Source organism: Crassostrea angulata, chromosome 2 (assembly GCF_025612915.1).
Source record: "Crassostrea angulata isolate pt1a10 chromosome 2, ASM2561291v2, whole genome shotgun sequence".
Taxonomy (NCBI): domain Eukaryota; kingdom Metazoa; phylum Mollusca; class Bivalvia; order Ostreida; family Ostreidae; genus Magallana; species Magallana angulata.
The window spans coordinates 49,548,028-49,574,056 of NC_069112.1; the positions used below are offsets into that span (position 1 = coordinate 49,548,028).

Consider the following 26,029-nt stretch of genomic DNA (forward strand, 5'->3'; position numbering starts at 1 on the left):
TATAAAACCTCGCTACCAGACCTCGCTCCAATTTTTTTTTCCAATAATGGCTATAATTAACCCGGACATTGTCAAGTTTTGGCCAACTAGATCAAAATTCATCACACCTTCACACTTCAGCATCCCACTTGTTTGTAAGAGTGCTTGGTTGGTACGACCTTTCGGCTTACTTGTTTCTCAATTCATTGTACACAATTTACTGGCCATATTTGTATGATGTTTGAATGGGCATGGTAACGACTTTTATACGATTTTTTTCTTTCATAATTTTAATTTTAATATATACAAATTAACTAAGGTATTTCTTATGCTCAGCCAAAGTTTAAAAGTCAGTTGCCAAGTTATAATCGAACAACAGAGCGCACAATTCTTTGTTTAGAAAGAATTTTTCATGTAACACTTTCGTAGACATTTTTGATAGATTCTAAGCTGTGGCCGATGTGATGAGACATGCATGTGTACATGTACATTTCTATATAAAATGAAAAGTACATGTGTTTGTGGTCGGCGTCGATTTCTTCATCATTTTCCAAGTTCTTGGAGAAGATATGGGAATTGACAGGAGACCGGTTCTATGACTAATGATCTGTAGAACTACGGGTCCTGATTAAAATGGCACGGTGTTTCACAGACGTTAGCCGACCCATAACTAGATTTAGTTTTCTCTGCCCCTTGCGATGTTTGCTTGTCAAACGTTTTGTAAAGTTGTGCGATATAGCAATAGCGACATCGATTGTTCTTAAAACTCAATTATTTAGCTGTTGGGGCATTATGTATGAAAACGGGCATGTAAAATGACAACGTGTTACCAAAATTAGAAATAATGAATTTTCAAAGTTTCAAGAGTAAAATTGTTTGATGAATATCACTTAAAATTTAATCATTTTAAATTTAGTTTCACAAGTAATGCAAATTTGAAATATTTTCTGACACGAGATACCGTGACTGGGCAAAATACTAGTAAGTTATTCATTAAAAATCTTTTTTTTCTTTTTTTTTGGGGGGGGGGGCAAGAAGAGAAGCTTGCAAAGAGGGTTAGATCCAGAAGAATGTTCCGGGTAATAACCATCACTTTTTCTAATTTATCATGTATGAAAACTTCAATGATTTTCAAACCCGGTGGGAGAAAATCCACACACGTTGTATTAAGTTCATAGTTTTTCAAGAGCTATTCATTATAAGATTCGTATCTTATCCTTCCAAAATTAGATGTAAAAGAAAAAGAAAAAAATACTCAATATTCAAAACCATACATTCATGTATACTAACATATCAGCTTTATATTGTTTCTTGTTCTCTCTCTCTCTCTCTCTCTCTCTCTCTCTCTCTCTCTCTCTCTCTCTCTCTCTCTCTCTCTCTCTCTCTCTCTCTCTCCGCACCGAGGAAAATCCCATAATCTCTCAAGACAAACGCAGTTAAAAGGTGTTTTTTTATGGACCCTACAAAATGAATTTTGAAAACCAAATTTCCAATAACGATATTTAAAAACCTATTTTAAATTTTGCAGAATGTTACATGTAAATTATTAATCTTTTAACGAAATGAAAATTAAGAGATGCCTTGTCGTAAAGTCGACATGCAATCCGGATTTTGTTTTTAAATGTTAAAAAATTTAACAGTGTGATGCATGCAGTCACTTTATCGATATACAGTGAATTACAGTCGCTCAGTTATACCTTGAAATTCAGCGCGGTGCTTTTATAGATTGGTGGTACAATGCATATTATGCTGTTTTTATTCTTATCCATCACAATATTGCAACAATGTGACAAAATATTGAACGAGAAAAGGTCAAATACTAGAGAGCTCGCGGAACAAAACACAGAATATGATCGCATGGGGGCAGAAGTGTTCTTAAAAAACTGCATTATAAACGAGGTTGTTTTTTATATTGATTCCGGCCATACAATTGCAAGTCTTTAATGCTTGCCGTTTAGGATGATGTGGCAATTTCCTGTTTTCATTAATAGCTGTCGGGAGATGTTCGATTAGCTTTTCTTTATTTGAATGGGGGGGATCAAATATCAAATTCTTGTTTTTTAACAATGGCGATAGTTGTATAGAACGATTACAGTATCCACAGCATGTTATTGATTTATCAAGTTCTAGAATTGACAGGTGTACCATGTATATATCCGTATCGCATGTGTAACATCTAATTAGACTAGTCCGCTTTAATTGATTACGACATTAATCATGTCTGTTTTGAATCAAGGGCAGGGAATCCAGTCTTGAATGGTAACATTCGGTAAATGCTAGAGCTGCAGAACTGTAGCTCCAGGGGAAATTGGGGTTGACTTTCCAAAAGCCGTGCCCAACGTTTTGAGCGCTATTATAATACTTATATGGGTAAAACTGTAGCTCAATGGTCCATCAACCCAAACTTCCCTTGGATCTACAGTTCGCGCTTTTGCGTATGCGTACATGTAACTGATATTTGTTGTTACGGAAATGGCCGAGAATTTACGATTGGCACGGTCGACATTACGATGCTAAGCCATACAACAAGAAAGATTCCCTTGCCGCCTGCGATCCTTGCTCATTTCCAATTCCGATATATAATACCCAACATATTAGATTCGGCGGAGGTTTTTAATCATAAATCCCCCGGCCTCCAAAATAACCCAGATATGCAAACAGGGTTTGATTAACCATGCCATTGTTGTTGTATACAAATAACGGCGTGGTGATCAGACGACCATTTGTAACTGATCCCGCCCGTCCGGGGTGAACGACTCGGCCACAATGGCGAGCGATGATGCTCTTACATGGCTTACAAGTCGCCCAGAAGATCGCTCTGTATTTTAGATTGCTAATTCAATCAGGTATGTTCAAGTTTTCTTTACGAGGATTGACGTGGATATCTTGTCTTCAAATTCAGTTTGGTAAACTAATTTCCGTTTTCTCCGGAATTGATTTTTAAAGCCTTCTTTTGAACCGACTCCTCTGGGTGACGACAATATCAAATCGCTGTTGGCTTCGTCAGATGTGAGATTTCATCTAAGAATCTGTTATGGCGTTATTGACACAATAAAAAACATTATCACTATAATACGATACCTTTACAAACACGTCCAATATAATAGATGAATACGGACCGGTTTCAGCAGTCTTCAAAGAAACCGCAACTATACATTAGTTTATCTTTTTTCCTTTTAAGATAATTATCACTATTTTAGCTTCAAATTGTGTAAATTCTAAGCACATTATTCATTAAGTCTGGTAGTCCCGCATCTTTAAAGTATCATACCTACAATAGATCTTGATTCAATTAATTTGAATGTGTATAACAAAAATGCCATTACATTTTTATTTCCTGATTTGGATTATATCAGCTTCAAAATAAATTTCAGACACATATGTATTAAATGACATTTAGATCAGTCAAGATTTAAAAATAAGGTTATTATTGAATCTCGTATTCTGTAAATTTAAGAATCTATTAAAGTGTATACAGAAATCAAGATTTATTTTAAAATCATTACAAAACGATATAGTTTACTTGTGTATCGTGTTTATAAGCATTAAACTTTGTAATTTTTATAACATATTATTGCAAATGATATTACTTTCCAAGAATTGGCCTGTATTGCGACGAAGTAGCTCAAACAATCCCAAATGCAGTGCTTATAAAATGAATTTTTTCAAGTGTAATTTGAAGCATAAATCATGATTAGTTTTACCAGGCGCTTTGTATTCAGTTTAGTAGTTTTCCTGAATTTCCTTGAGCAGTGCGTACTTTCATTAAGTACATGTAAGTAAGTCACACCTTCTGACCCCTACACTTTTTAAAAGTTCACGTATGGGTGCATACTGTGTGTTGTACGTTTGATGGCTCGCATGACTTCTCAACATTGCAGGGCTTCATCTGATGGTACAACCATCACAGATCGATATGACCCTCATCTTGTCATAAAGTGGTAAAATTAATCATAATACTACTTTATTCTGTTTTATGACGCTTTGATGTCGTTAATTAGCTTCAAATCATCTTTCTTTTCCTTAAGAGCTTCCCTTATTCTTGTATTTTTTTGCGTATCACCGCGCAGAATTTCCAGGAAAGTATTAATGGTTAAAAGATTAATTAATTCCTAATTAGTCCCATACATCAAAGTATTGCAGTGAATGAGGAACATATATAAAGATGAAAAAGATTTACTTTTGGTAATAGAGAAAGAGAGTTTCGCTTTTTAAAAATACAGGGAAAAAAGTGGTCTTACGGAGTTTTGGGAAGACGAAATAACATGCATATTAAGGACACATATGGGAAGTAGGCGGACGGAATGGCGTGTGCATACAATGTAAAACTCGATTAACAGCTGTTTGATGTTACAGAATTTAATGCTCCGTGTATATATTTTGTTTATATTTTTATATATCACTTACCCGGATTCCCCACCACTTGTTACAACGGTTTTTTCTCTTCGGGGACTTCGAAACAAAACCAAATATTAAAATAAAGCCAAAATATAAAGTTTATTTATTTAATATTTGATTTTGTTTCGAAGGTAAATGATATTTTCATTTTCTGTTATTTTTCTTTGTCAATTTTAAGAACTGTTTTTATTGTGAGTTTATACCTTTTGACATTTGCAATCTAAATTAATAAACTTTATATTTTGGCTTTATTTTAATATTTGGTTTTGTTTCGAAGTCCCCGAAGATCCTTTAAACCGTTGTAACAATAACCCTAAAGAAAATAACCGTTTTCTATTTTCACTACTTTTGATAATAACTTGTGCTTAAACATTTTCTCATTATCTAATTTTAGATTTATTTATCATCCAAAAATTCTTGATTAAAATTTTGAAGACTAATGGAATAAAAGTTTGTAGTATGTCATACCTGTACGCTTATTTTCACGAACGTAAACTTATTCAACAATGCTTTTATTGATTGAATTACTCATTTGTGGGGTGTTCAATCAGGCTGAGCAAAGAGGAATAACTCGCATATCCTCTGTACATTGTAATTCACACTGATACCTGTACTTGTATATAAGATTTATCTTTCCTCTTTCAACATCAGACACATGTTACGTTGCAACAATAGCCATATATGTATTTGAAAAAATATATATAATTAATGTGTGAATAGTTAATTAAAAGAAATTCATGTAATTACTTTACACATTAAAGCAAGCCTTAAGGAGGCAGGCTATATACAATATACATGTGGTCGCTCTGTTGAATTAGACCCGAACGAATCTATAAACCGTTATTGGCTTGTCATACCTATTGTCATTATGTTTGTTATTTATTGGACAACCATGTAATTATCGATGATTGGGTTGAAAGATTTTCCTCTCTCTCACTTTCTCTGTCTCTCTATCACAATATGGCACATGATATAAATTTTACTTCCCGTTAGTTTCTATGCGCACCGCGTATGGCGCCCCTAATTACGATAACCCCCCCCCCCCCTCCCTTTTGTTTCGCATACAACCGTTTGTCACGCTCCCAGAAATATACATTGATCTGTGCCTCACTGAATCCTAATTAGACAGGAAAAATATGACGTTTGTATACAGTTTATCACCATTGATTATGGAGAAATCTTTCAGCCAGTGTTGTCGGGGAACTTGGCTTTTATGTGCCTTTGAATAAAGTTGTTCCATTCATTGGTTTCTCCGACTAGTTATTTTTCCTCCCGTTTTGTTTTGTTTTTTTTTTTTTTTTTTTGTGGGAAAATCAAATTACATTCATACATGTTTTGCTAGTTAGGCATTTCTTACTTCCCGATATCAGTGTAGAAAGTCAACGTCTGCATGCTAGCATTCACACGTTTCCGATTTGCTATTTATTTATTCGCACCTTGGTACATTTTGAAATAGAGGGATAGAAATAATGTAAAGCAGCTGTATATCGTTAGATATACATGTAATGACTCATAAAAAACAAACCATCATACTGACGGAACAATTCGGTTTTTAAAAAATATTTGTGTTTAGTTCCCTAATATTAAGACACAAAAAAAAAATCTTACATCGGCGACTTTGTAACCACTTGTTGCATTTAAGATTGTAACACTTGTAACTTACTCGTACTTGAACAGTCTCTGTCTGTGTTTTTTTTTGGTTACATGAAAAAAGCGAAACACTTGTGGTATACTCCATCTTGTTAGCCAAAGATTTTCGGTTTACTCCGCTCCAAGAGAGGTGTGGATCTGAGTCCCTTGACTTGGGAAGATGAGTTTAATACCCAAATAATAATCACTTGCTGCATACTTGAATAAGCTTGCCAGTTGTTGTAGACTTAAATAGCTTACCACTTATTGCATACTTAAATAGTTTACCAATTTTTGCATACTTGAATAGCTTACCAATTGTTGTACACTTAAATAACTTACCACTTGTTGCATACTTGGTTGATTAACTTACTTTTATTGTATACTTAACATAGGCGTCGGAACCGTGGGGGGCTGGGGGGGGGGGGGCTTAGCCCCCCTCCCACTTTTTTTGCAAAGTTGGACCTAACCATTAGGTACATAGCCTAATGGAGAGTTCAGCCCCCCCCCCCCACCCCCAACTTTTTGTCGCAGGAAAGATAAGTTGAAATATTGAGTAGTTGGAGTCATAGGAAAACTACCCCCCCCCCCCCCCACCCCCAACCACCACGGATTAGGATTTTCATGATTTTGGTAATTATGGTTCTTTTTTTCTGCTTGTCAAGATATCTGAGGATTAGTCTAGCCCTAGCCCCCCCCCCCCCCCCCCCCCCCCGACGGCACTGCTTAATAACTCACCACTTGTTGTATAATTGAATAGCTTAACAATTGTTGCATACTTGAATAACTGACCTCTTGTGGTATACTTAAATAGCTTAGTACCACTTGTTGCATACTTAAATAGCTTACCCCTTGTTGTATATTTAAATAGCTTACCACTTGTTGCATGCTTAAATAAGCCGACCAAATGTTGCATGCTTATTATTTTTTAAGAAAAAAAAAGATGGTCACTTAATGCTTACTTAAATATGATACTAGTGACTAGTAGTTCCTGACTACAGAAACATGATAACCACTAGATACATACTGAAATATAATTGATGTGTGTGTGTTTATTAATGCATATACCGGCATGTAGATAAAACAGATCAATTACAATGGTATGTAAATATAATTGGATGTGCTGGTTTGTTTTGAATTCACCAAAGCCACGGAAGAAAGTAAAGTTCATATTAACAATATAGTTCTTGCAAACTACTTTTAACATCAGGTTATAACTAAAGAGTAAGAAAAAAAAAAATAAACAGTATTCAAATTTCGATCTTGATGAATAATAAGTAGCATAGCGAACCAATTTTATTCTGTTTTGAATTGGCTGGCATTACCAATTGAAAACGTGTGCTAAACTACATAGAACTGATGTTATAAATTTATGTCTGTATAGGCTTATAGTCTATAGAAGCCATGCATAGGCCATAACCATGCAGCCCTAACAACCCTGTTTCTAAGCTATATACGGAATCCACAACGAGCCCTGCTAAAATGGCAATGAAAAAGGCTTTATCATTAGCGTTAAAAAAAAAAAGCTGCAATTCTATTCCAGTTCCATTAAACCAAAAGATTGAAAAGAGAAAACGCGATTTCATTGCAAAGTTTTCTTAATGATATCAATAGTGGAACAAAAGAGAAAAATCAATGGTCTTGATGATGTCATCAGACTAGAGCATGATGGGAGGGTGTAATTTGTTGAAAATAGCCTCCTTTTGAAGTAAGAGAGAATCATTTACTTTTTTATGACTCCAAATCAATAACAAGCCACGAGTTCACCGCGATAGAATACATCATCAGAAGATACGAAGTTTTTGTAACAGTTTATATGTTGTATCTTGTTTTCGCTGTCTTCTTGCTTCGAATTTGGTTCGATGGTCTATAAAATGTATTGTCTTATCTTTATTTTAATGACTTTAAAGGTATGTAGCTGGCTTGCCCTGTTTACGTTACTGCAAATAAGAGGTCAAACCCAGAAAGGTTGAAAGTATTGACGCTAGATCGACTAAGGCTACAATATTCATGAAAAAACCCAATTAGTAGTATATTAATTAATTTGTTTTTATCTGACTCTAACATATATTTATCCTTAATTCCTTAATATGTAGAATCATTTGTAGTCAAATGATTGTAAAATACGTATAAAAGAGGTATTTTGATGAATAAACTGCTACATTTATCAAATACCTAACAATCTCTCTCTCTCTCTGTCTGTCTGTCTCTCTCTGTCTGTCTGTCTCTCTCTCTCTCTCTCTCTCTCTCTCTCTCTCTCTCTCTCTCTCTCTCTCTCTCTCTCTCTCTCTTGCCGCGTTAGTACTGTTTACATGACAAATTTGATGGTGAAAAAGTGAAATGATGTACAAGCACAGTTGTCTATCAGAAGTTTTTCCTGATATTGCTCCTTTGTCCCCATTAAACATGGAAAACGTCTTCAGATCACTTGGACGAATGAAAAATCGAAAACCAAAAAAAAAAAAGGAAAAAAAAGATATATTCGTTATTTTGTAAGTCTGGAAAAAGGATTGTGTCTGTCGTTTTGAAAATTATCGTATTTCATAAACAAATAGGCTATAATCAATATATTGGCTCTTCCTCTGTCCCCCAACACCAGCCCGACGTACTCTTCCCGTATTCCCATTCATTAACAAAACACAAATGCCTGAATTCTCGGTGGGGACGCGCATTATTTGTTCCGGACATAGCAGGCTGTTTTGGGATCCCGATGTCTCCAAGACAATTGGACACGACTGCTAATTAAAGAGTCGGGGGGCTTTCTTATTCCAGCTAACTCTCTCGTAATCTTTCTTCAGCCGGCGCATTAACTTTGCAATGACTATTACATGTATGTCAATAGAGCTTCATCACACTCTCGAGAACGGATCTATATACGTTACCAGAAAGTAGTCCCAAGAAGTTTATATTCATTTTACGTCCATGTTCCTATCTTTGCTGCTAAATGAGAAAAATTGGATGTATAATAAGAATGTAAAGATTAATAATTACTGGAGTATTTTCAGAATTGGGCATGAAACGTCTTGTGGCTTTGAGCTATAGCTTAAAGGAAGATGTTTGTCTTTGAAACCATGAAAAAAGAGAATTCAAAAGCATTAATATCGATTTTTTTAAAATGTCTTTTCCACATTCGTTTAATACGGACATTTCTTTATATTTAATTCTCCTCGTTAATTAACCATTTTTCATCTCAACGACGGCTTATAGTCTGAAAGCTTTTTTTTTTGCTCCTAGGGCTTGTTAAAAGACTGGAAAACCTTATAGCTTCAAACAGTTGTATTTCTCTATTATTTTGATCATGACTGTACCTTGAAACCCTATTAGTGATACGTGATATTTTATTTCATTAATATAAAACGTCAATTCTTTGTCACGACATTGGCAAACTTAATTTATAATGTACATCTAGAAATGGATAAATGTGGTTTTATTGACGCATTTTCTGTAACTTGTAATTACATATTTGTTCGTGTACATATAAATGTTATGTATTCCCTACCCCCCCCCCCCCCCCCAAAAAAAAAGACAATAACAAAAACAAAACAAAACAAACAAACAAAACACAAAAAAAACACATTATAAACTAAACACTGTGATTCATCATACAATATATGCATATTGTAATAACATGATTGAGAATGAAATGTACTAAATGTTAATTGAATCTTTTAATCATCACCACATTTTGTCGCGATTCTCATCTATTTCGCCACCCACTAAAAAACTAGTAGGACGCGATTTTAAGATTTTCACTCATTTGTCAGTCCAATGGGGAACCTTCACCATTCACCGGCTGTACTGTATAAATCATCAGCATGATCAAGATGTCAAATGAACTTTCTTATTCAGATGTCTAATGACAGGGATTTTTTTTTTTATAAATAGCGATACTTATTTTCGTTTAAAGGGATACAAAATATTTTCATTTCGCCGTAATATATGTAATTTTCATAACATAATGATTAAGACGATTATAATCCTGCTGGTACTTCACTGCACCGAGACTTATACTTTTTAAGACACTACGTCACAAGATGGCGATTTAAATGTTTTGTTAAATTGTTTGTATCAATCGATTCAGATGTATATCGTAATAGCTCAGTGGTTAAAGTATCAGGCTTGAGAACCGCAGGTCATGAGTTCGAATTCGCCTGGGGCTTTTGTTCACGTTTACTGAATGAAATTTTTGAAAATGTCATTTTTTATTTAAAATTGCAAATTTTTTCGCCTATTTGAGATATATACTGCTTATCCATCATGCTTTCTATCATTATCAAGTAATTTTCTGCTGATTTGAGCACAGGCACCTGAATTTTTATCAATCAGTCGCTTAATAAGTCATATATCGAAAAATTCTTCCCCTACTATATATAAATACACAAGGTGTGCAACGCCATTTTGACCCCCTCGTCGATTCAGGCTTCGATTTGCCACATAAATCAGATATGCCTACCGGTTTGCGTGTAACATTGAGTTCAAATGTGATATTTCTCACTATACATTTCGTCCTTAAGTTTAAATCCAACGCATTGATAATGCTATCGACTAAAATTCACGCAGACTTTGAATTTCGTCCCTAGGCTCGATAGCCATCAGCTGACGTCACGAAATTTCAACTCCGCGCTGAATGATCTAATACATAAACTTTTTAAAACAATAATTATAAATTTATTTCATTGACAAACTAAGATCAGAGACACTAAAGAAACCAAAACACTGTGTTGTTTGTTATCCTCATTTTACTTAACATATGTTTTAAAAAGTTTATGTGTTAGAGCATTCAGTGCGGAGTTGAAATTTCGTGACGTCAGCTGATGGCTATCGAGCCTCGGGACGAAATTCAAAGTCTGCGTGAATTTTAGTTGATAGCATTATCAATGCGTTGGATTTAAACTTAAGGACGAAATGTATAGTGAGAAATATCACATTTGAACTCAATGTTACACGCAAACCGGTAGGCATATCTGATTTATGTGGCAAATCGAAGCCTGAATCGACGAGGGGGTCAAAATGGCGTTGCACACCTTGTGTATTTATATATAGTAGGGGTAGAATTTTTCGATATATGACTTATTAAGCGACTGATTGATAAAAATTCAGGTGCCTGTGATTTGAGATACTATTTCAAGGTGTAGTGAGGCACCTTATGATACTGTACATATCCACGTATGATTTTTTTTTTGGGGGGGGGGGGGAGTATTTTGCGTCTATAAATGGGAACTTAGCATGGCATGGACTTCATGCGGATGATGGTGTAATGGTACCGTTAGATTTCCAGTAATTGTAATCCTTTCCGATATACAACTAAACAAGATTGACTAAAATTCATATATAATATAACGACAGGCGAGTACACAAATATCGCTAATATAGATGTGGATTTCTATGCTACATCCCACACAGCAATGTGATGCTTCAAAGGAGTGAAATCCTATAGAAACCTATTGCGCGGACCCCGACTTGGACATATTTAATGGGTTTCCTGAACGAGTTGCATTGATACATCAAACGAAATGCAATACAATTGAAGAGAAGATGTTTCTATTAAGACGTAATGCAAGGCCATTTCCAAAAGTGAAAGCGCCATTCGCGCTCTTATTGAAATAGAATGCGTCTAGTGTTATGGTCTTACCGTCACGACGGCATGTGTTTTGAAACCATTTTCTTTTTTCTATTTCAACCATTTCTAGAAGTAGCAACTTCCGGTAGGAAATTGATTCAGTTTAGATTGATGTAATTGTACTACAATAAAAGGATAGAGAGAGAAACAAAATAGACAAATAAAAGGACATCTGATTGCTTCTTTTGCCTAACTGTCATAAACAACGATTTGCGTCCATTCTTCCTATTTCTAGACCAGAGTATTTTTTGTCGTCGCGGATTTTCTTAGAAAACGTTCCCAATCGGAACTTCTCGGGCCTTTTTGGCAAGCGGCAAAACTATCTCGAATGCATTACGTGGGCGTTCATAACAACCCTTATTCTCATAAACCTTGACATAGATACAGAGTAACTTTCAATGTTGTGAGCTGAACTTCGTTGAGTTGAATTCAATGTTTTACCTAGAATAAACCACATTAAAGACGTTCAATGCTGTTTAGCCAATATTTAATAAGATGGGGTGCGACTCCTTATTGTGAAAATACAGTTTTAACATTCGGTGATATTTTTTGTGATTATTACATTATTTGTTATTATTATGTCAATTGATTCAAGATGTTATCCCGAGCTCTTACGGAATGGCCCTAGAAGAAGCGATTAAAGTCTTGCGTTTGGACAGCCTGACAGCACTGCCGGAAGTGACGGAAGCCCACAAGGCACCTTTCAGTCATCCGCAATGATTGATTCTATCCTCGACATCCCCTAATTTACTATCGACATTTGATTCTATTAAACAGAGACTTGAAGTATTCGCATTAAGTGATGAATAACAAAATATATAGTCTTATATAATATTAAAGTACAACAGGCAAGCATCCCATTGAAACCAACGCAGTTGAATACGTTTGTCGTAAAAAAATGATTTTTTTTTATAGTCGAGCACTTAGTTTGATTTCATGAAAAATTCAGTAAACGACAAATTCTGAAGCAGAAAAAAACTTATTTAAGTTAAGACTGACATGACAGTACAGTCAGCGATTTTAATCTTCATATTTTTTTTTAAATACATATGTATCTGGTCTGATGATAAGCAACAATTGCATTATTTGACATGTAAGTTAAAATTTGAATTGTTTGACGAAGTTTGTACAAGTCAATAACGAGACCAAACATGCAGACACTTTGTGTTATATAAATTCCAATAGTAATTAGTCCGAGGAAGTTCAATTTTCTTAATAATTAGTACACAAACTTGCAAACAAACTTAACAGTGTGTGCGTAAAATTTTCAATTAACGTCTCTTTTTTACGGGGGCGGGGATGTGGGATAATTGTGTTTTGTTTGTATGTGCAATATTTAATGTTTACTTTAATAATTTTGACGACATGGTGCGTGTTATTTTTTATTTGTTTTTTCCGAGAGAACGTGTAAGCCATCATTCTGGTTTTGGGTTACAACGGGGTTTAAATCGCACTAAATTCATGGCGTGTGGTAAATCCATACTCTCTTCAAAAATGCAAATCAACCAATACAAATATAAGTGTCTCTTTTGAATAAAACAAAATCATCGGAAACCTACATTTAACATAAGTAATTGTGTTGTAAGAATTCCAATACGATGCCCCAGTGTCGCTGAAAATCAAAGCAAGGTTTTTATTGTAAATAGAATAATTATCGGAATTCTGTCGCATCACTTTAATCAGCTGTTTATAAGAACGTAACAAAAATATGCTATAAACTGAAATAATGGCCACGCATCACAATGGTTAGGAGCAAACGTATTGTTGTCTCCGCCGAGCGGTTTTTTTTCTCGGCGATTAGCAGATCCCCGCAGCATTGACGACGACGACAACCCGAGGCTTGTTTAGGAACCGTTATACCGTGCGAACATCTGACGAGGCAGCCTCCCTATTGTATATTGTATCTCCACTCAGTGTCGCGCTCAACCTCACACTGGTCAAGTTGGTAATTGAGGAGGACCCGCGTCCGAAATCAATGCTGCGCCGGTTTGTATCTCGCTGTCTCTTGTGCTCCTCAAAGTTGTAATCCCTGCCTTTAGACTGACTTATATATATCTCGACAGGACCACTATTGCATTATTCAACAGCTGGGGTAGAGGAGTAAGTAGTCTCTGCGCCGGGGGGAGATATATCGTAATGGTCGCCGTTGTGACGTAGGAACACTTACATTGGTTTTATGATAAATTTTTGTTCTGGGTTTTAATTAAAAGGCGGGTAACACTTGCTACAAGGAAAAACACTTTTCTACTGTCGACCTGAGCGGAATGACCGACGGCGGTGGGGAAACCGTCGGGGTACAACTCTGCTTGCTGATCATAACAGCATGATACTAGCACGTGCAGTTCTGGTTTTGGCGGGAATATATTCGTTGCATCTTGCTACCGGAGCGAACAACACGGTGAAATTGGCAGTCCTGCTCCCGGCAGAAGGACCCTTCCCTTTCGTGAAGCACAAGGTTCTTCCTGCCATTGACATAGCTGTTAAGGTTGTGGAAAACCGTCGCTATCTCCCGGATCATAACATTGTGATAAATTTCCGAGATGACGAGTGCTCGGAGACCTGGGGCCCCCTCCGGGCAATTGACCTATACGTGGAAAAGAACGTGGACGTGTACCTGGGGCCGTGCTGTGATTTCGCTGTGGCCCCCGTGGCTCGCTTTTCCCCTCATTGGAACATACCTGTTCTTTCCGCCGGGGCTTTCGTCCAAGCGTTCGACGACAAAATTGAATTCAAGCAGCTCACCCGTATGTTGACTACGTATGGAAAAGTAGCGGAAGTTGTGGACGAAGTCACTCAAGCATATAACTGGACGACAATCGGCCTCTTGTTCCACGACAACCTTGTTAACCGAGCGGGTAGCAAGAGCACAGAATTTTTCACGATGGAACCTATCTTTTACAGATTTAAAAGTGCTGACTTCGAACCTTGGTATAAAATGTTTGACCAAAATTACAACTATACTTTTAATCCCCGATCGTTGTTAGAGGAGGCATCTCTCAAAACACGCAGTAAGTAGTATATCCCCTGTTTTCCCCCACCCAACCCTTGGTATACAATTTATTGCATGTAGACAATGAAGTTTCATTTCTATTTCTGTAAATTAAAGCACATAAACGTGTTTAGTATCTACTTGTTTGCATTGTACAAGAAAGGCAAAATAGCACAATAGCGCCCAAGTTAAGTTCAAGTTCATAATGGAGTAATTCATATATAAAATAGAGCAATAACGCTCAATGTTAGAAACGTAAAAGAAAAACAGAAATAATACAGTAATTCATACACAAAAAATCATAATCTGAAACATACAGCTACTTATAAAATGGAGAGATACATTATGGAACAAAACCTTTTACAAGGTGAAAATTTTTTTAAAAGTTCTTTGGGATTGATGATATTTTTGAAAAGTTATCTGTTCAATGAAGCGTGAGAAGGCATAAACCACGCATTATAAACAATTCAAAGTCATATTCTATATAAACGTAAAAGCTATTGCCGTGTTACTTAGATGTACTGTATGTAGTACTAAGTTTCAAGGGATGGGATTTCTGTGGTTTTAATTTGTCCTGATTCCTGCATAGAGATAATGGCGCGGTCCTTTCCAGTGATTAAGTCAGTAGCGGATCGCTTTCCCATTGCCATTTGTCTTTGAGAAGCTAAGTCCTTTGTTTTCAACGAGAAACAGATAAAACTTCTAATGCGTTGTTAATGCAATAACGTTCTAGTTATGCTAATCCCTTATTCTGATGCACGGAAAGGAAAATCCCTTTTTTCCCCGCATTGACTATTTTCGGGCGAATTACGACCGTTTCCTCTCTGTTGAAAACTAAACTTCAACTGATGGATATTTTTGACTGTAAATCCAGTAAGAAGATTCCTATTTCAAGAACAAAAAAGCTTTCATAAGAGGAAATGGAGTAGAGCCAATCATGCTTTTTGATTAAGGCTGCATGCATTAAAAGCCTGTCTTACGAAACATTGAAATAAAGTCGTCTGCGTTCAATTCCTACTAGTTATATAAGATGCTTACCCTCCCTCAAACAAAATATTTCTCTAAGTTATTACCCAAATAATATAAGTAGTAATAGCCTCTACCTCTCCAGATCTTTCATGCAGCAAAGGGCTTAACATATTTTTAATTGTATAAATTTTATGAAGGTATATAGAATTCTATTGCTTAATGTTCTCAAAAGAAAGAGATTTTATCATAGTACACGTTTAATGTAGGTTAATAACATATTTTTAATTGTATAAATTTTATCAAGGTATATAGAATTCTATTGCTTAATGTTATCAAAAGAAAGAGATTTTTTTTTTTTTTTACAGAAAATGTTCATGTTTAAAAGGAAAAGGTAAACCCTAACAATTTCAGATATAATTATTCGTCTGTACTTGTAGCTATCACGGTTGTCTCGACCCGCATATCAAATATTATGGTTTATTCAAACACATTTTTGTAATTTACTGTATACATTGTTGCAATCTTTGCGAAATTGTCCAATTTTGTCTCTCAATATGAAATGAATCCACGTCTTTCATAATCATTCAAAAAGGTCAGATTCAAAATGTAAGTGGAAATTAACGATGGATTTCATAATTCATATTGTGTCTGGAAAATTAAAGTTCGGTCTTAATTAACAATCATACAGTTTCAAAACATGCAGTTGCAAAATATTCTAGTAAAAAAAATTTTTTTTTTGAACTTTCAATCTAACGCAAAAGCTCATTTTGAAAGAAAATTAATGCCTAAAGAGCGTCTAATCACAATTTGTACTTCTAGTTATCTCTCAAATACATGGTTTAGATGATGTTTACACATCAAACACGTTGGCTCTATCATCAAAAAGAAAAAAAAGAAGAAATTTTGTTTTATTCAGCGTGCATGATGCGTTTTGTGGTAAATTGACAAACCATCCCTTATTTCGTGTACAAACACCGCGGTAATTTGTTGGAATTACGTTTTACGTTTTTGTAAGAAGATCGCTTTGTTTTGCAGGCAGATGATGCGATTGGTTCTTGATGCCTCTGGTCAGCAATAAGTCGTCAAAAACCCCTGATGTCCTTGTCACGAATACTTGTTTGCTTGTCTAGGTTTTTCCTTTTTTTTATATGCTATAACCCACAGTTCAGTTATAGAGAGAGAGAGAGAGAGAGAGAGAGAGAGAGAGAGAGAGAGAGAGAGAGAGATGCAATAAAAGAAGTTAAACAGCTTTTGTTCCAGCAAGAAAGTTATTTTGGAAGAGCACTTCTTCTTTTTTTCTGTCTTTTTTTCATCCTTTTTCCTCACGTCTCATAATTGTAAAGATACGCTTGAGCACAATACGAAAACGAGGCCAATCAGCTGTCTGTCCTTTCTCTCGATGAAAACCCTTAATCGTCAGAGGAATCCATTAGTGTGGTCCTGTAACAACGGGGCCCCGCTACTTCACCACAGTATGACAACCCTTAACTACTCACATGGCGGCCATTTAATGACGGGAATACCCACCCGAGAAAAGACGCCAAACATCGACGATTTCCGCTTCGAACATCTCTAATTGTCATAGGCGTTCATTACATGAAGCTCTTAACATCGACCCCGAGATCTGAACAGTTCTTATTCGCCGCCAGATATTCATAGATATACGCCTGAATAATGGCGATAATTGAGAGCTCCGTGACATTTTACTCCTCGGGTGCCTCTTGACTGTTCGCCCGTTATGGGTATTTCTTTACGACTTGTACTGTCACGACTTGCTTACGATCGTCCTTGTTGCGTAAGACCCGTCTAATTTGTATCAATTATACATGTCCATTTATTGGCTTTTTGACTCCCCAAACAAATAAAACCCTTAACATTAAATATTGGTGAAGAGGTTGCTGAGCTGTACATATTTCATAAATATTGAAGGCGGTTCTATGTGGGACCTCTTCTTTGAGTTGGTCTTTGGGGGTTTCTTTGGTCGAAAATATGACGTCGCTACCTGCATTACGATTTCTGAGTAACATTTACTCGAACATTGTACTGTGATACTAATATAAGCTGGTATATGAGTGGAAAAGACCAAATGTTCTTATTTGGCATACAATGTATACGTGATGGGTATGACCAGGCTTGATGTATTTTCATAGTAAAGTCTAATTGGGACATTTCCAAGGAGAAAAAATAACTTTATGACTAGTTTTCATGCAAGCGTTAAGTCTCGTACATACTTCGTTACATGTTTATGGTAATTTGGGATATGGAAAGCATGGCGAGAGACAATGAAAAAAAAAATCGAATGAGCCGGTTCCTTAATTCGGTCAACAAAAGGCAATATAAAATGCATGCAGGTATCCATTCGCTTCAAAATGTATGCCTTAATTTCTTAATTTGCGTATTCATACAGGGCTCATCCCGCCAGTGTCTGTTAGTGTTGATATATATATATATATAAATATAAATATATATATATATATATATATATATATATATATATATATATATATATATATATATATATATATATATATATATATATATATACACACACACACACGTAAATATCGTAGAAGACAATTAAACATACCGTTTACAATTATATTTTTACTTCAAAATCTTCAGCAGGCAATGTTCAGCGTTGTTTAAACCACACATTTCTAAGTTCGTTAACAATCTTATTAAAAATAGAACCATTTTTAAAGGAGCTTGGACTTTGTGGAATTTGTGTCAAACACTAATGTAAAGTAGGCCTGTCTATTATATTGAAGGCCATTCAGCCTTTGCCCTTTGGAATCATGATCAACAAGATTTGTCTGGCTTTTGAGCTAAGACTACGCAATCGGTGTATCTTTTGTTTGAAACCAGCGTCATTTTAACTTGTTTTGACGCAAGAAATAGGTTGATATGTTCTACTGAAAGTCCAAGGTCTTGTTAAAATGGTTCTAAGATCCGTTCTGAGATTATTATTAATCTAATTAAAGCAGGATCTTTCGTTCTCCTGTTTTTTGATGTACGAGAAAGCTTTACATTCTATTTTAATTAGACTGCAATTAAAAATCTCGTATATATATATATTGATTAACTAAGATTCCATTCGGGGTTGTTTCTTTTTCTTGAAAATACAGCATGTACCTAACTTATCAAAAAATCGTTATGCGCATAACACTCTTCACCTTAACCCAACAAGTACCATTAGATTTTCAGAATAGCTGTCATTATCTCTACAAAATTACTTATGAATACTTTTACATTTACACTCCAATAGCCTATGCCATGCAATGATTAGCGGGAACAAGGCTTCTGCCTTAGCGGCCCGCATTCCAATAGATAGCGCCTCCACGGATGATGTACACTGATCAAAAACAGATTCATTTAGAAGAACGCGAAGAGGAATTAATCAGCGCAGACGGAAATTATATCAAGCATTCCATTTGACACCTAGGAATGGAGTGTGCACGATACCTGGCCATCCAGTCACGTGATCTGTGTCTCTGATTATCACTCATTTCGTTGAGGAAGTTCCGTTTATCTTGCGTGTATGGCCGAGATTTCGGTATTTGAGTAACTTGGATTTTGCGTTCTAGGTCCTTGACAGTATGAATTTGAAACTGTCGATTATCTACTACTACTATACTACTACTACTACATATATTGCAGTACTAGTACTACAAATCGCTCGCCTCGTTATAATTTAAATTAATACTGCTGTTATTTAAATCGAAAAAAGAATTAATCCAAATGTTTCAGCCCCCCCCCCCTTCCTTAAAATAAGACAGTGTTTTGTCTGGTCTATTGAATGAGAATATATACGTATATTGCCAATCTCTCAATAATACCAGAGGGATTTCTAGTCATGTTTTATAAAATTAATTACCCTTGTAGTTCATAAATATCAACTTCTAGTGAGTAACTTTTGACTAAAGTATGAACCTTCTGGCCTAGGGTTACAGGAATACAATTTCCCAGATGGCCCATTAGTATTTAAATACATGTCCGCCGTGGAAAAAATACGGTACCCAATCAAATCACTCTGTGTTTTTTTGTGCTGACATTTCGTACCAACGGTTTTGCATTTTATTGTTCCTCAGAGTTACAGTAATTAGATTTATTGGTAAAGTGAATATTATGATTGACAAGTCCTTCAATATAAACACTGATTTGATACTTTGAGTCAAGAGAGGGAAACCTGGTTATGAAGGTTTTCTCCGTATTACGTTAAACAATAGAAATTGATGCGCGTTCTAGATCTTGACAACATCAAGCAAAATACGTTTAGAATAACCATATTTTGTACACAAAACCAATTTGGAATCAACCTTTGGATAAGGTTTGTGGTTCTGAGTAGTTAGATTAACTGGCCAGGGAAAAATGAATGAAGCATCAACTCTAAAAAAAAACTATATTTTTAAAGCACTGGCCAGTAAATGAAAGAAGCCTTCAGATTTCCAAGATTTGAGATACTCGTACTGAGTGAAGACTGGTTTCCCGAACCACACTTGTCTAGCTTATCGCGACAGTCTCACACATTTTATTCCAAGTTTAGGTAAATAAAGGTGTGTATCAGCTTAACTTTTCGTTTAATGCGATAAATAATTGAAATATTTAAACTGTCTGACATATAAAATACATGTATATAAATATCAAGAATGCGCCTCGGGTCTCTAAAAAACGGTGTTTGTATGTTTACGACCTCTTCTTGCTGTTTATACAATGTAGTATTATAATAGAACCATTTTAACAAGGCCTTAGACTTTCCATAGGACGTAGCTATCATTTTTTGCGTCAAAACATGTTAAAAATGACGCTGGATTCAAGTGAAATATGCACCGATTGCGTAGTCTTAGCTCAAAAATGAGCTTTCACCGAGTGGGCAGCAATGAAATAGACAGGCATACGTCACATTGCTGTTTGACACAACTACCCAAAGTCCAAGCTCCTGTTATAATGGTTCTAGTTCATCGCTGTAGATATCATTTTGACACTTTGTTGTCAGATGCAGACGTGTCTGTTTCAATCGCATCCTTTCAGCGATGATAATTCAGTTGATTGTCGTAATAATTTGACCTGGTTGTCGCTACAGAGTCCTAGATTTACTGTTGACAGTTTGATTATATAATGCCGTGTACTTTAAACTGTCAACTGTAAAAAAAATTAACTTCTATCTTGTTTAAATAATTATAGTTAAAATGTTGTATGACATGAGCAAAGCACCGCCATCCCTTATGTTTAACAACTCCTTAAATTCTCTAACGTTACAGCCAAGACAAACATATAACGCTATCTATCTTTGGGGACAAAAACAATAGCAACAAGGTTTTAATTTTCAAAATTAACAACTTTGTCCGTTTCATCCCGATGGGCATGAAACACCCCAGTATCGACGCCAATGCACAGAGAGAGAGAGAGAGAGAGAGATGTGCTTCAAAACAAAATTATTTTTTAATGAGAGAGAGAGAGAGAGTGAGTGAGCAACTAGGTAGTTGTTGACGGGTTAATGGTTTGTTAGTGGTATTCAGAGCTTTGTATTATCGTTTACTTATATATTAATCAGAGTCTTGTATACTTTTTGTAACCGAAGATTTTTAGCACAAAGGGCAAAGTTTACTTACGTGACGATGCTCAAATAATAACCCTAGCTACTTCCGTCGATTTTCATGATTATATTTTTATAATTGTAGTTGTGGTGCTATGTGCCTCTGCAGACTCCGTGAGAGAAATCATGATCAAAGCTCACGAACTCAACTTCGACAATGGGGAGTACGTCTTCCTCAACATTGACTTGTTTAGTAGGTGAGTAAATGTTGAGAGTTGAGAGGTGGGTTAAAAGTACAAACTTGTTCAACGTCATGTGGTGTAACGGCAGCCATTAGCCAAAATAGATCAGTTACTGCATGGCCATGGAAATTACGATAAATATTTTCAGTCTCATGGAATGAACTTTGAAAATTTTTTTTTATATAAAACCATTTATTTTCAACTACTAAGTATTTTGATTTCAGTTATAATATTTTATAGCCAATAGAATAAAACATTGATTGATATGTAATTAAAAGCTTTCAAGAATTTGGTCGTCAGTTCTTTTGTAAAACGCAACGATTGTAAACAAAGTAAACTTCAGAAATATTAGTGATCAAAAGGTATACAGGTTTATTTTAAATTTGCCAAAACAGTGACCCTTTATTCATAGTAATGTCTAAGTCGTAATTCAATCGTACCCGCCTCGACGTCAGGGATGAATTTTAATATGAGGCGAAATAACGCGGTACCCTTTTTTAAGCTCACCTGAGCTGAAAGCTCAAGTGAGCTTTTCTGATAACATTTTGTCCGTCGTCCGTCTGTCTGTTCGTCCGTCGTCTGTAAACTTTTCACATTTTAAACCACTCAGCCAATTTCAACCAAATTTGGCACAAAGCATCCCTATAAAAAGGTGATTATAAATTGCAGAAATGAAAGACCGATCTTTATTTAAAACGGAGAAAACATCGGAACTGTAGAAAAAGGGGGTGCATTTTTAAAAATCTTCTCAAGAACTACTGAGTCAAATTCAACGTAATTTAGCATAAATAATCCTTATGGAAAGGAAAATATAAATTGCAAAAAATTATCGCCGAATTTTGTTTCAAATTTGAGTAATTTACGAAAATAAAAGTAACGAAATAATCGCGGTCAATCAGTTTATAACTTCGGGTTCGGTATTCCATATCGAAAACGAAAGTTCTTTGTTTATAGCAGCCATGTTTGAATGTTGACGCATGGCAAACGGGTCAAACTGACAAAGATGAATTTGCTTGTTGTGCAACAGTTTACGTGCGAAGGGATACTTGAAACGTGCAAAATATATTTGTGCCGATATTGTGAATTAAATTGAGGTTAAATCTTTCAATGCGTTGACATTTTCACTTGTGATAGTTTTAGGTTGTTTTCAATTTCGTTTCATTTTCGTTAATTATGCTTTTTAACTTGAGGGGAACTATCGCCTGAATTTTGGAATTTTTACGTATCGAATCAAATATAGATTTCGGTTAATCAAACAGCTAATTGTTTACCTGCGCAAAATGAGCAAAATCTGATGCACTAACAACATATTGTATTATAAATACTATGCATTCTGTTGGTAATTGGGTACGATCTCTACGTAATGGTTTGATTAATGCAACGTGTTTTGTTAAGATGCTCTGCATTTTCAGTCTAAACGGAGATTGTTTTCACTTCTAGAAAGATATAGGTATATATATACATGTATTATGAAAAATAAATTGTGCTCTTTCTTTGTTTTAGTGCATGTTTCTTCTGTTTTAATTGTTTACACTTTTCTCTTTACTTATCATTTTCAGCTGTGTCAAGTTTCGAATTATAAGCAAGATACAGAGCTTTGTTCACAGAACTGAGGTCATGCTTTTGTTCATTCTGAATAGGAAATACCATTAAGTTGAATGTAATAAACTCTTGTGAACAAAACATTGACTCAAACCAAGCAGAATTGTAAGCTCTGTATCTTTCTTATAATTCTACGATTGACGCTGAAATTTTGATTGATCACTAGAAATGTCTCGCTAAACGTTAAATACTTGTACAGAAAAATTAAAAGGATGATATGCTGTAACAACTTTCTGGGGGGCCCCTCCTTATACGATGAATCTACACCAACTTTGATGGTTTTTCAGCCTTAATTAAATAAAAACGACCTCTTTAAAACAGTTTAAAACATTACTGTTACGGAGATAAATGTATTATCGCTATTATTAGAAAGAGAAAAATCATCTTGATTTGTAGCCGTTTGTTATCGTTGATTTTGAGTAAAGATGAAAATAAAGGGTGGGCCTTAGTAAAATAGAGTGATATGCCTGTCAATACATTGCAGTCCGAGGCTCATTGACAGGGGGGCTAGACCTTATCAGAAATCTTGACAAGCAAAAGAAAAGATTTTGATTACGGCTATCATGTCTAACTTTGCCCAAAAAAAGTGCGGGGGGGGGGGACTCCCCCACCTCCCCCAATTCCGACGCCTATGCATTACTTATAATAGCTCTTTAACATACACATGACAACATTTTTCATTCGAGTGTAATCATCGATCAAGTGAGTAAGGTTATAAAACGTCGCACGAGTTCACGCCTGGTACATGTAAACAACAATCGTTTATAATGTGGAAGACCAATTAAATTTTTGAATGTTTTTAATTTTAGCGCCTCGAGGTACAATTTTCTTCTTTCATATATCGAATTTTTTAAAAATAAAATACAATAACTAGCTAGTACAATGTAGTTAAAGATGAATATGTACCTATATGCATGCTCTCAGATATAATTTGATCGTGTCATAAAGTGAGGGGGCAGAACTAAAATAAAGGGAATTGGAAGTTAACAGTGTACCCCTACCAAAATTTAGTTTTATATCTAGCATAGGATCTTGTTTTTGGTAAAAATGGTATTTCATTATTTTCATAAGGGTGCAATGTCAAAGATTAAGTGTAGGAAAATAAGTGTAAAAAAAGGTGGGTGGATAAGGCGTGTAAAATGCCGATACACGGTCGGACAAGCTACTGAAAAATCAAAATATCAATAAATCTGATATTTTTTTTAAAAATCATTTAAAACAATATACATTTTACATATCATTGATTTTTAACCTGTAAACAATTTCAATACTTGGAATATGTTGACTCAAACAGGCGGATACGTAACAAAACCTGCAAATACTGTCATTCTTTAGAACTTCAAGGCATTTTCTTTTATATAGTGGGTCTGTGGTCCATATTTTTCTCATAGTCTTAATAAGATCTATTGGAAAACAAACCGATTTCAATCAACAAAAACGTGGAGAGATGACCCACTATACATTAAAAATATCATTTTGTATCCCAACAATTGAACGTTTTGAAAAAATAATACAAGTCCGTAAGTTCGTGGTCAAAGTCACACATATTAAATATTTAAACAGCTCAGTTTGTTGTGTCTGAAATGGCTCAGTGGTTAGAGTACCTGACATAAGCTATCCTTATATATCTAGGGGTTTTATGTTATGGGTTCGATACCGCAAAAATTTCTGGCAATATTTTTTTTCTTATCTTGTGTTAAATATATTAAAAACTGAATATAGTTAGAAATTGTGCTTTTGCAAACTTGTATTATGATATATTTTAATCGATTTAATTGGGAAAAAATAAATTCAAAATTGTGTTTTACTACTAAACCGAATTGGCATTTGCGCCATCTTATTCCCTCATCTTCTTTGGATACAGTTTACTTTATGGTATTCTTTTTTGTTTTTCTACCGAGGGGCCATATGGCACAAGATCCTTTGAACACCCATATAAAGCCATTGTTGCTCAGGTGAGCGATGTGGCCCCATGGGCCTCTTCTTTCGCATATGTACCCTTTTGTATCGTTTTTAAAACAAATTTTGTACATCATTCCTTCTTTGAAATATGACTAAATTGACCGGGGAAAACTACTGCAATGTCTTTTATTATACACATACTTAGCATAACTATCGTTTAAAAGCAAGCACGAAATCATACCATGCAGCTTTAATAGCAAGTCCGTTACTAATAGGGTAACATCTGTGTTTAGAAGGTATATATGTAAGTTTGGATATGAATATTATTGATATTTATTCTACATGTCAGTTGATAATGCCTATACTAATTAATTCGTTCGACTTGTAGTTTAAGTGTTTGAAATCGACTTTGTTAACAGGAAAGTAGCAGATATCGAACTTTAAAGTAACTAAAGTTACTAAATTCAAAAATAAAAAAAAATAGGGATGTCAACTTATAAAAGATAAGTTAGAATGAATAAGGGTACAGTGCCATCTAAATATATGTACAAACTATAGCAACACACACACCCACACACAAACACGGGCTTTTAATTAACTGTGTTGTAATAACACCTCTTCATTATTTTTAAGTATTTGTCATGTAAGGGTTTATATGTCTGATTCATGTCATGAAAGATTTCATAGCAACAATCGGACGCAATATGACAGCAAATCTTAAGTTCCCGTAATTTCAGTACATTATATTTTTCATCTTAAAAAGTCTTTTTTTTTTTAGATATCTTGATATCAAAATACGACTTATGCTGACGAGATACATTTTTGCCTGTTTCATCCCGTTTTATAAGTTCTAATTCAACGCTATTCGAAATTACCAAACCATTCTCTAGCCATATTTGTAGCATCCTCTGTAAATTATGTATGATTTTTCATTAACGCAGCAAAGAGGATAGCGAAAAGCCCTGGTATCGAGAAAACGATACAGCGGAGCGGAACCAAAAGGCCAGAAAAGCTTACGAAGCATTGATGACCGTAACTCTCCGGAAGCCGACGAGTCCAGAATACCGGAACTTTTCAGAGGAGGTTAAAAAAAGAGCCGGAAACGACAGCTTTGCATATGGCGAAGACGAGGTTATCAACGTTTTTATAATCAATTGACTGCCTTT

At 35.2% G+C, this 26,029-nt stretch overlaps 1 protein-coding gene across 8 annotated transcripts in view; it reads left to right on the forward strand.

Annotated features, from left to right (window-relative positions):
• LOC128173825 (atrial natriuretic peptide receptor 1-like) overlaps nucleotides 1-26,029 on the forward strand; it is a 166,306-nt gene that overhangs the window by 125,774 nt on the left and 14,503 nt on the right. For 7 of the 8 annotated variants that reach the window (XM_052839502.1, XM_052839503.1, XM_052839496.1 and 4 more), the window contains 2 exons: nucleotides 21,263-21,374; nucleotides 25,805-25,994. In XM_052839502.1, the coding sequence (XP_052695462.1) occupies nucleotides 21,263-21,374; nucleotides 25,805-25,994 (302 nt within the window). Of the gene's footprint in view, nucleotides 1-13,513; nucleotides 14,635-21,262; nucleotides 21,375-25,804; nucleotides 25,995-26,029 lie in introns of those variants that run through there. The other variant, XM_052839498.1, reaches the window with a different exon arrangement.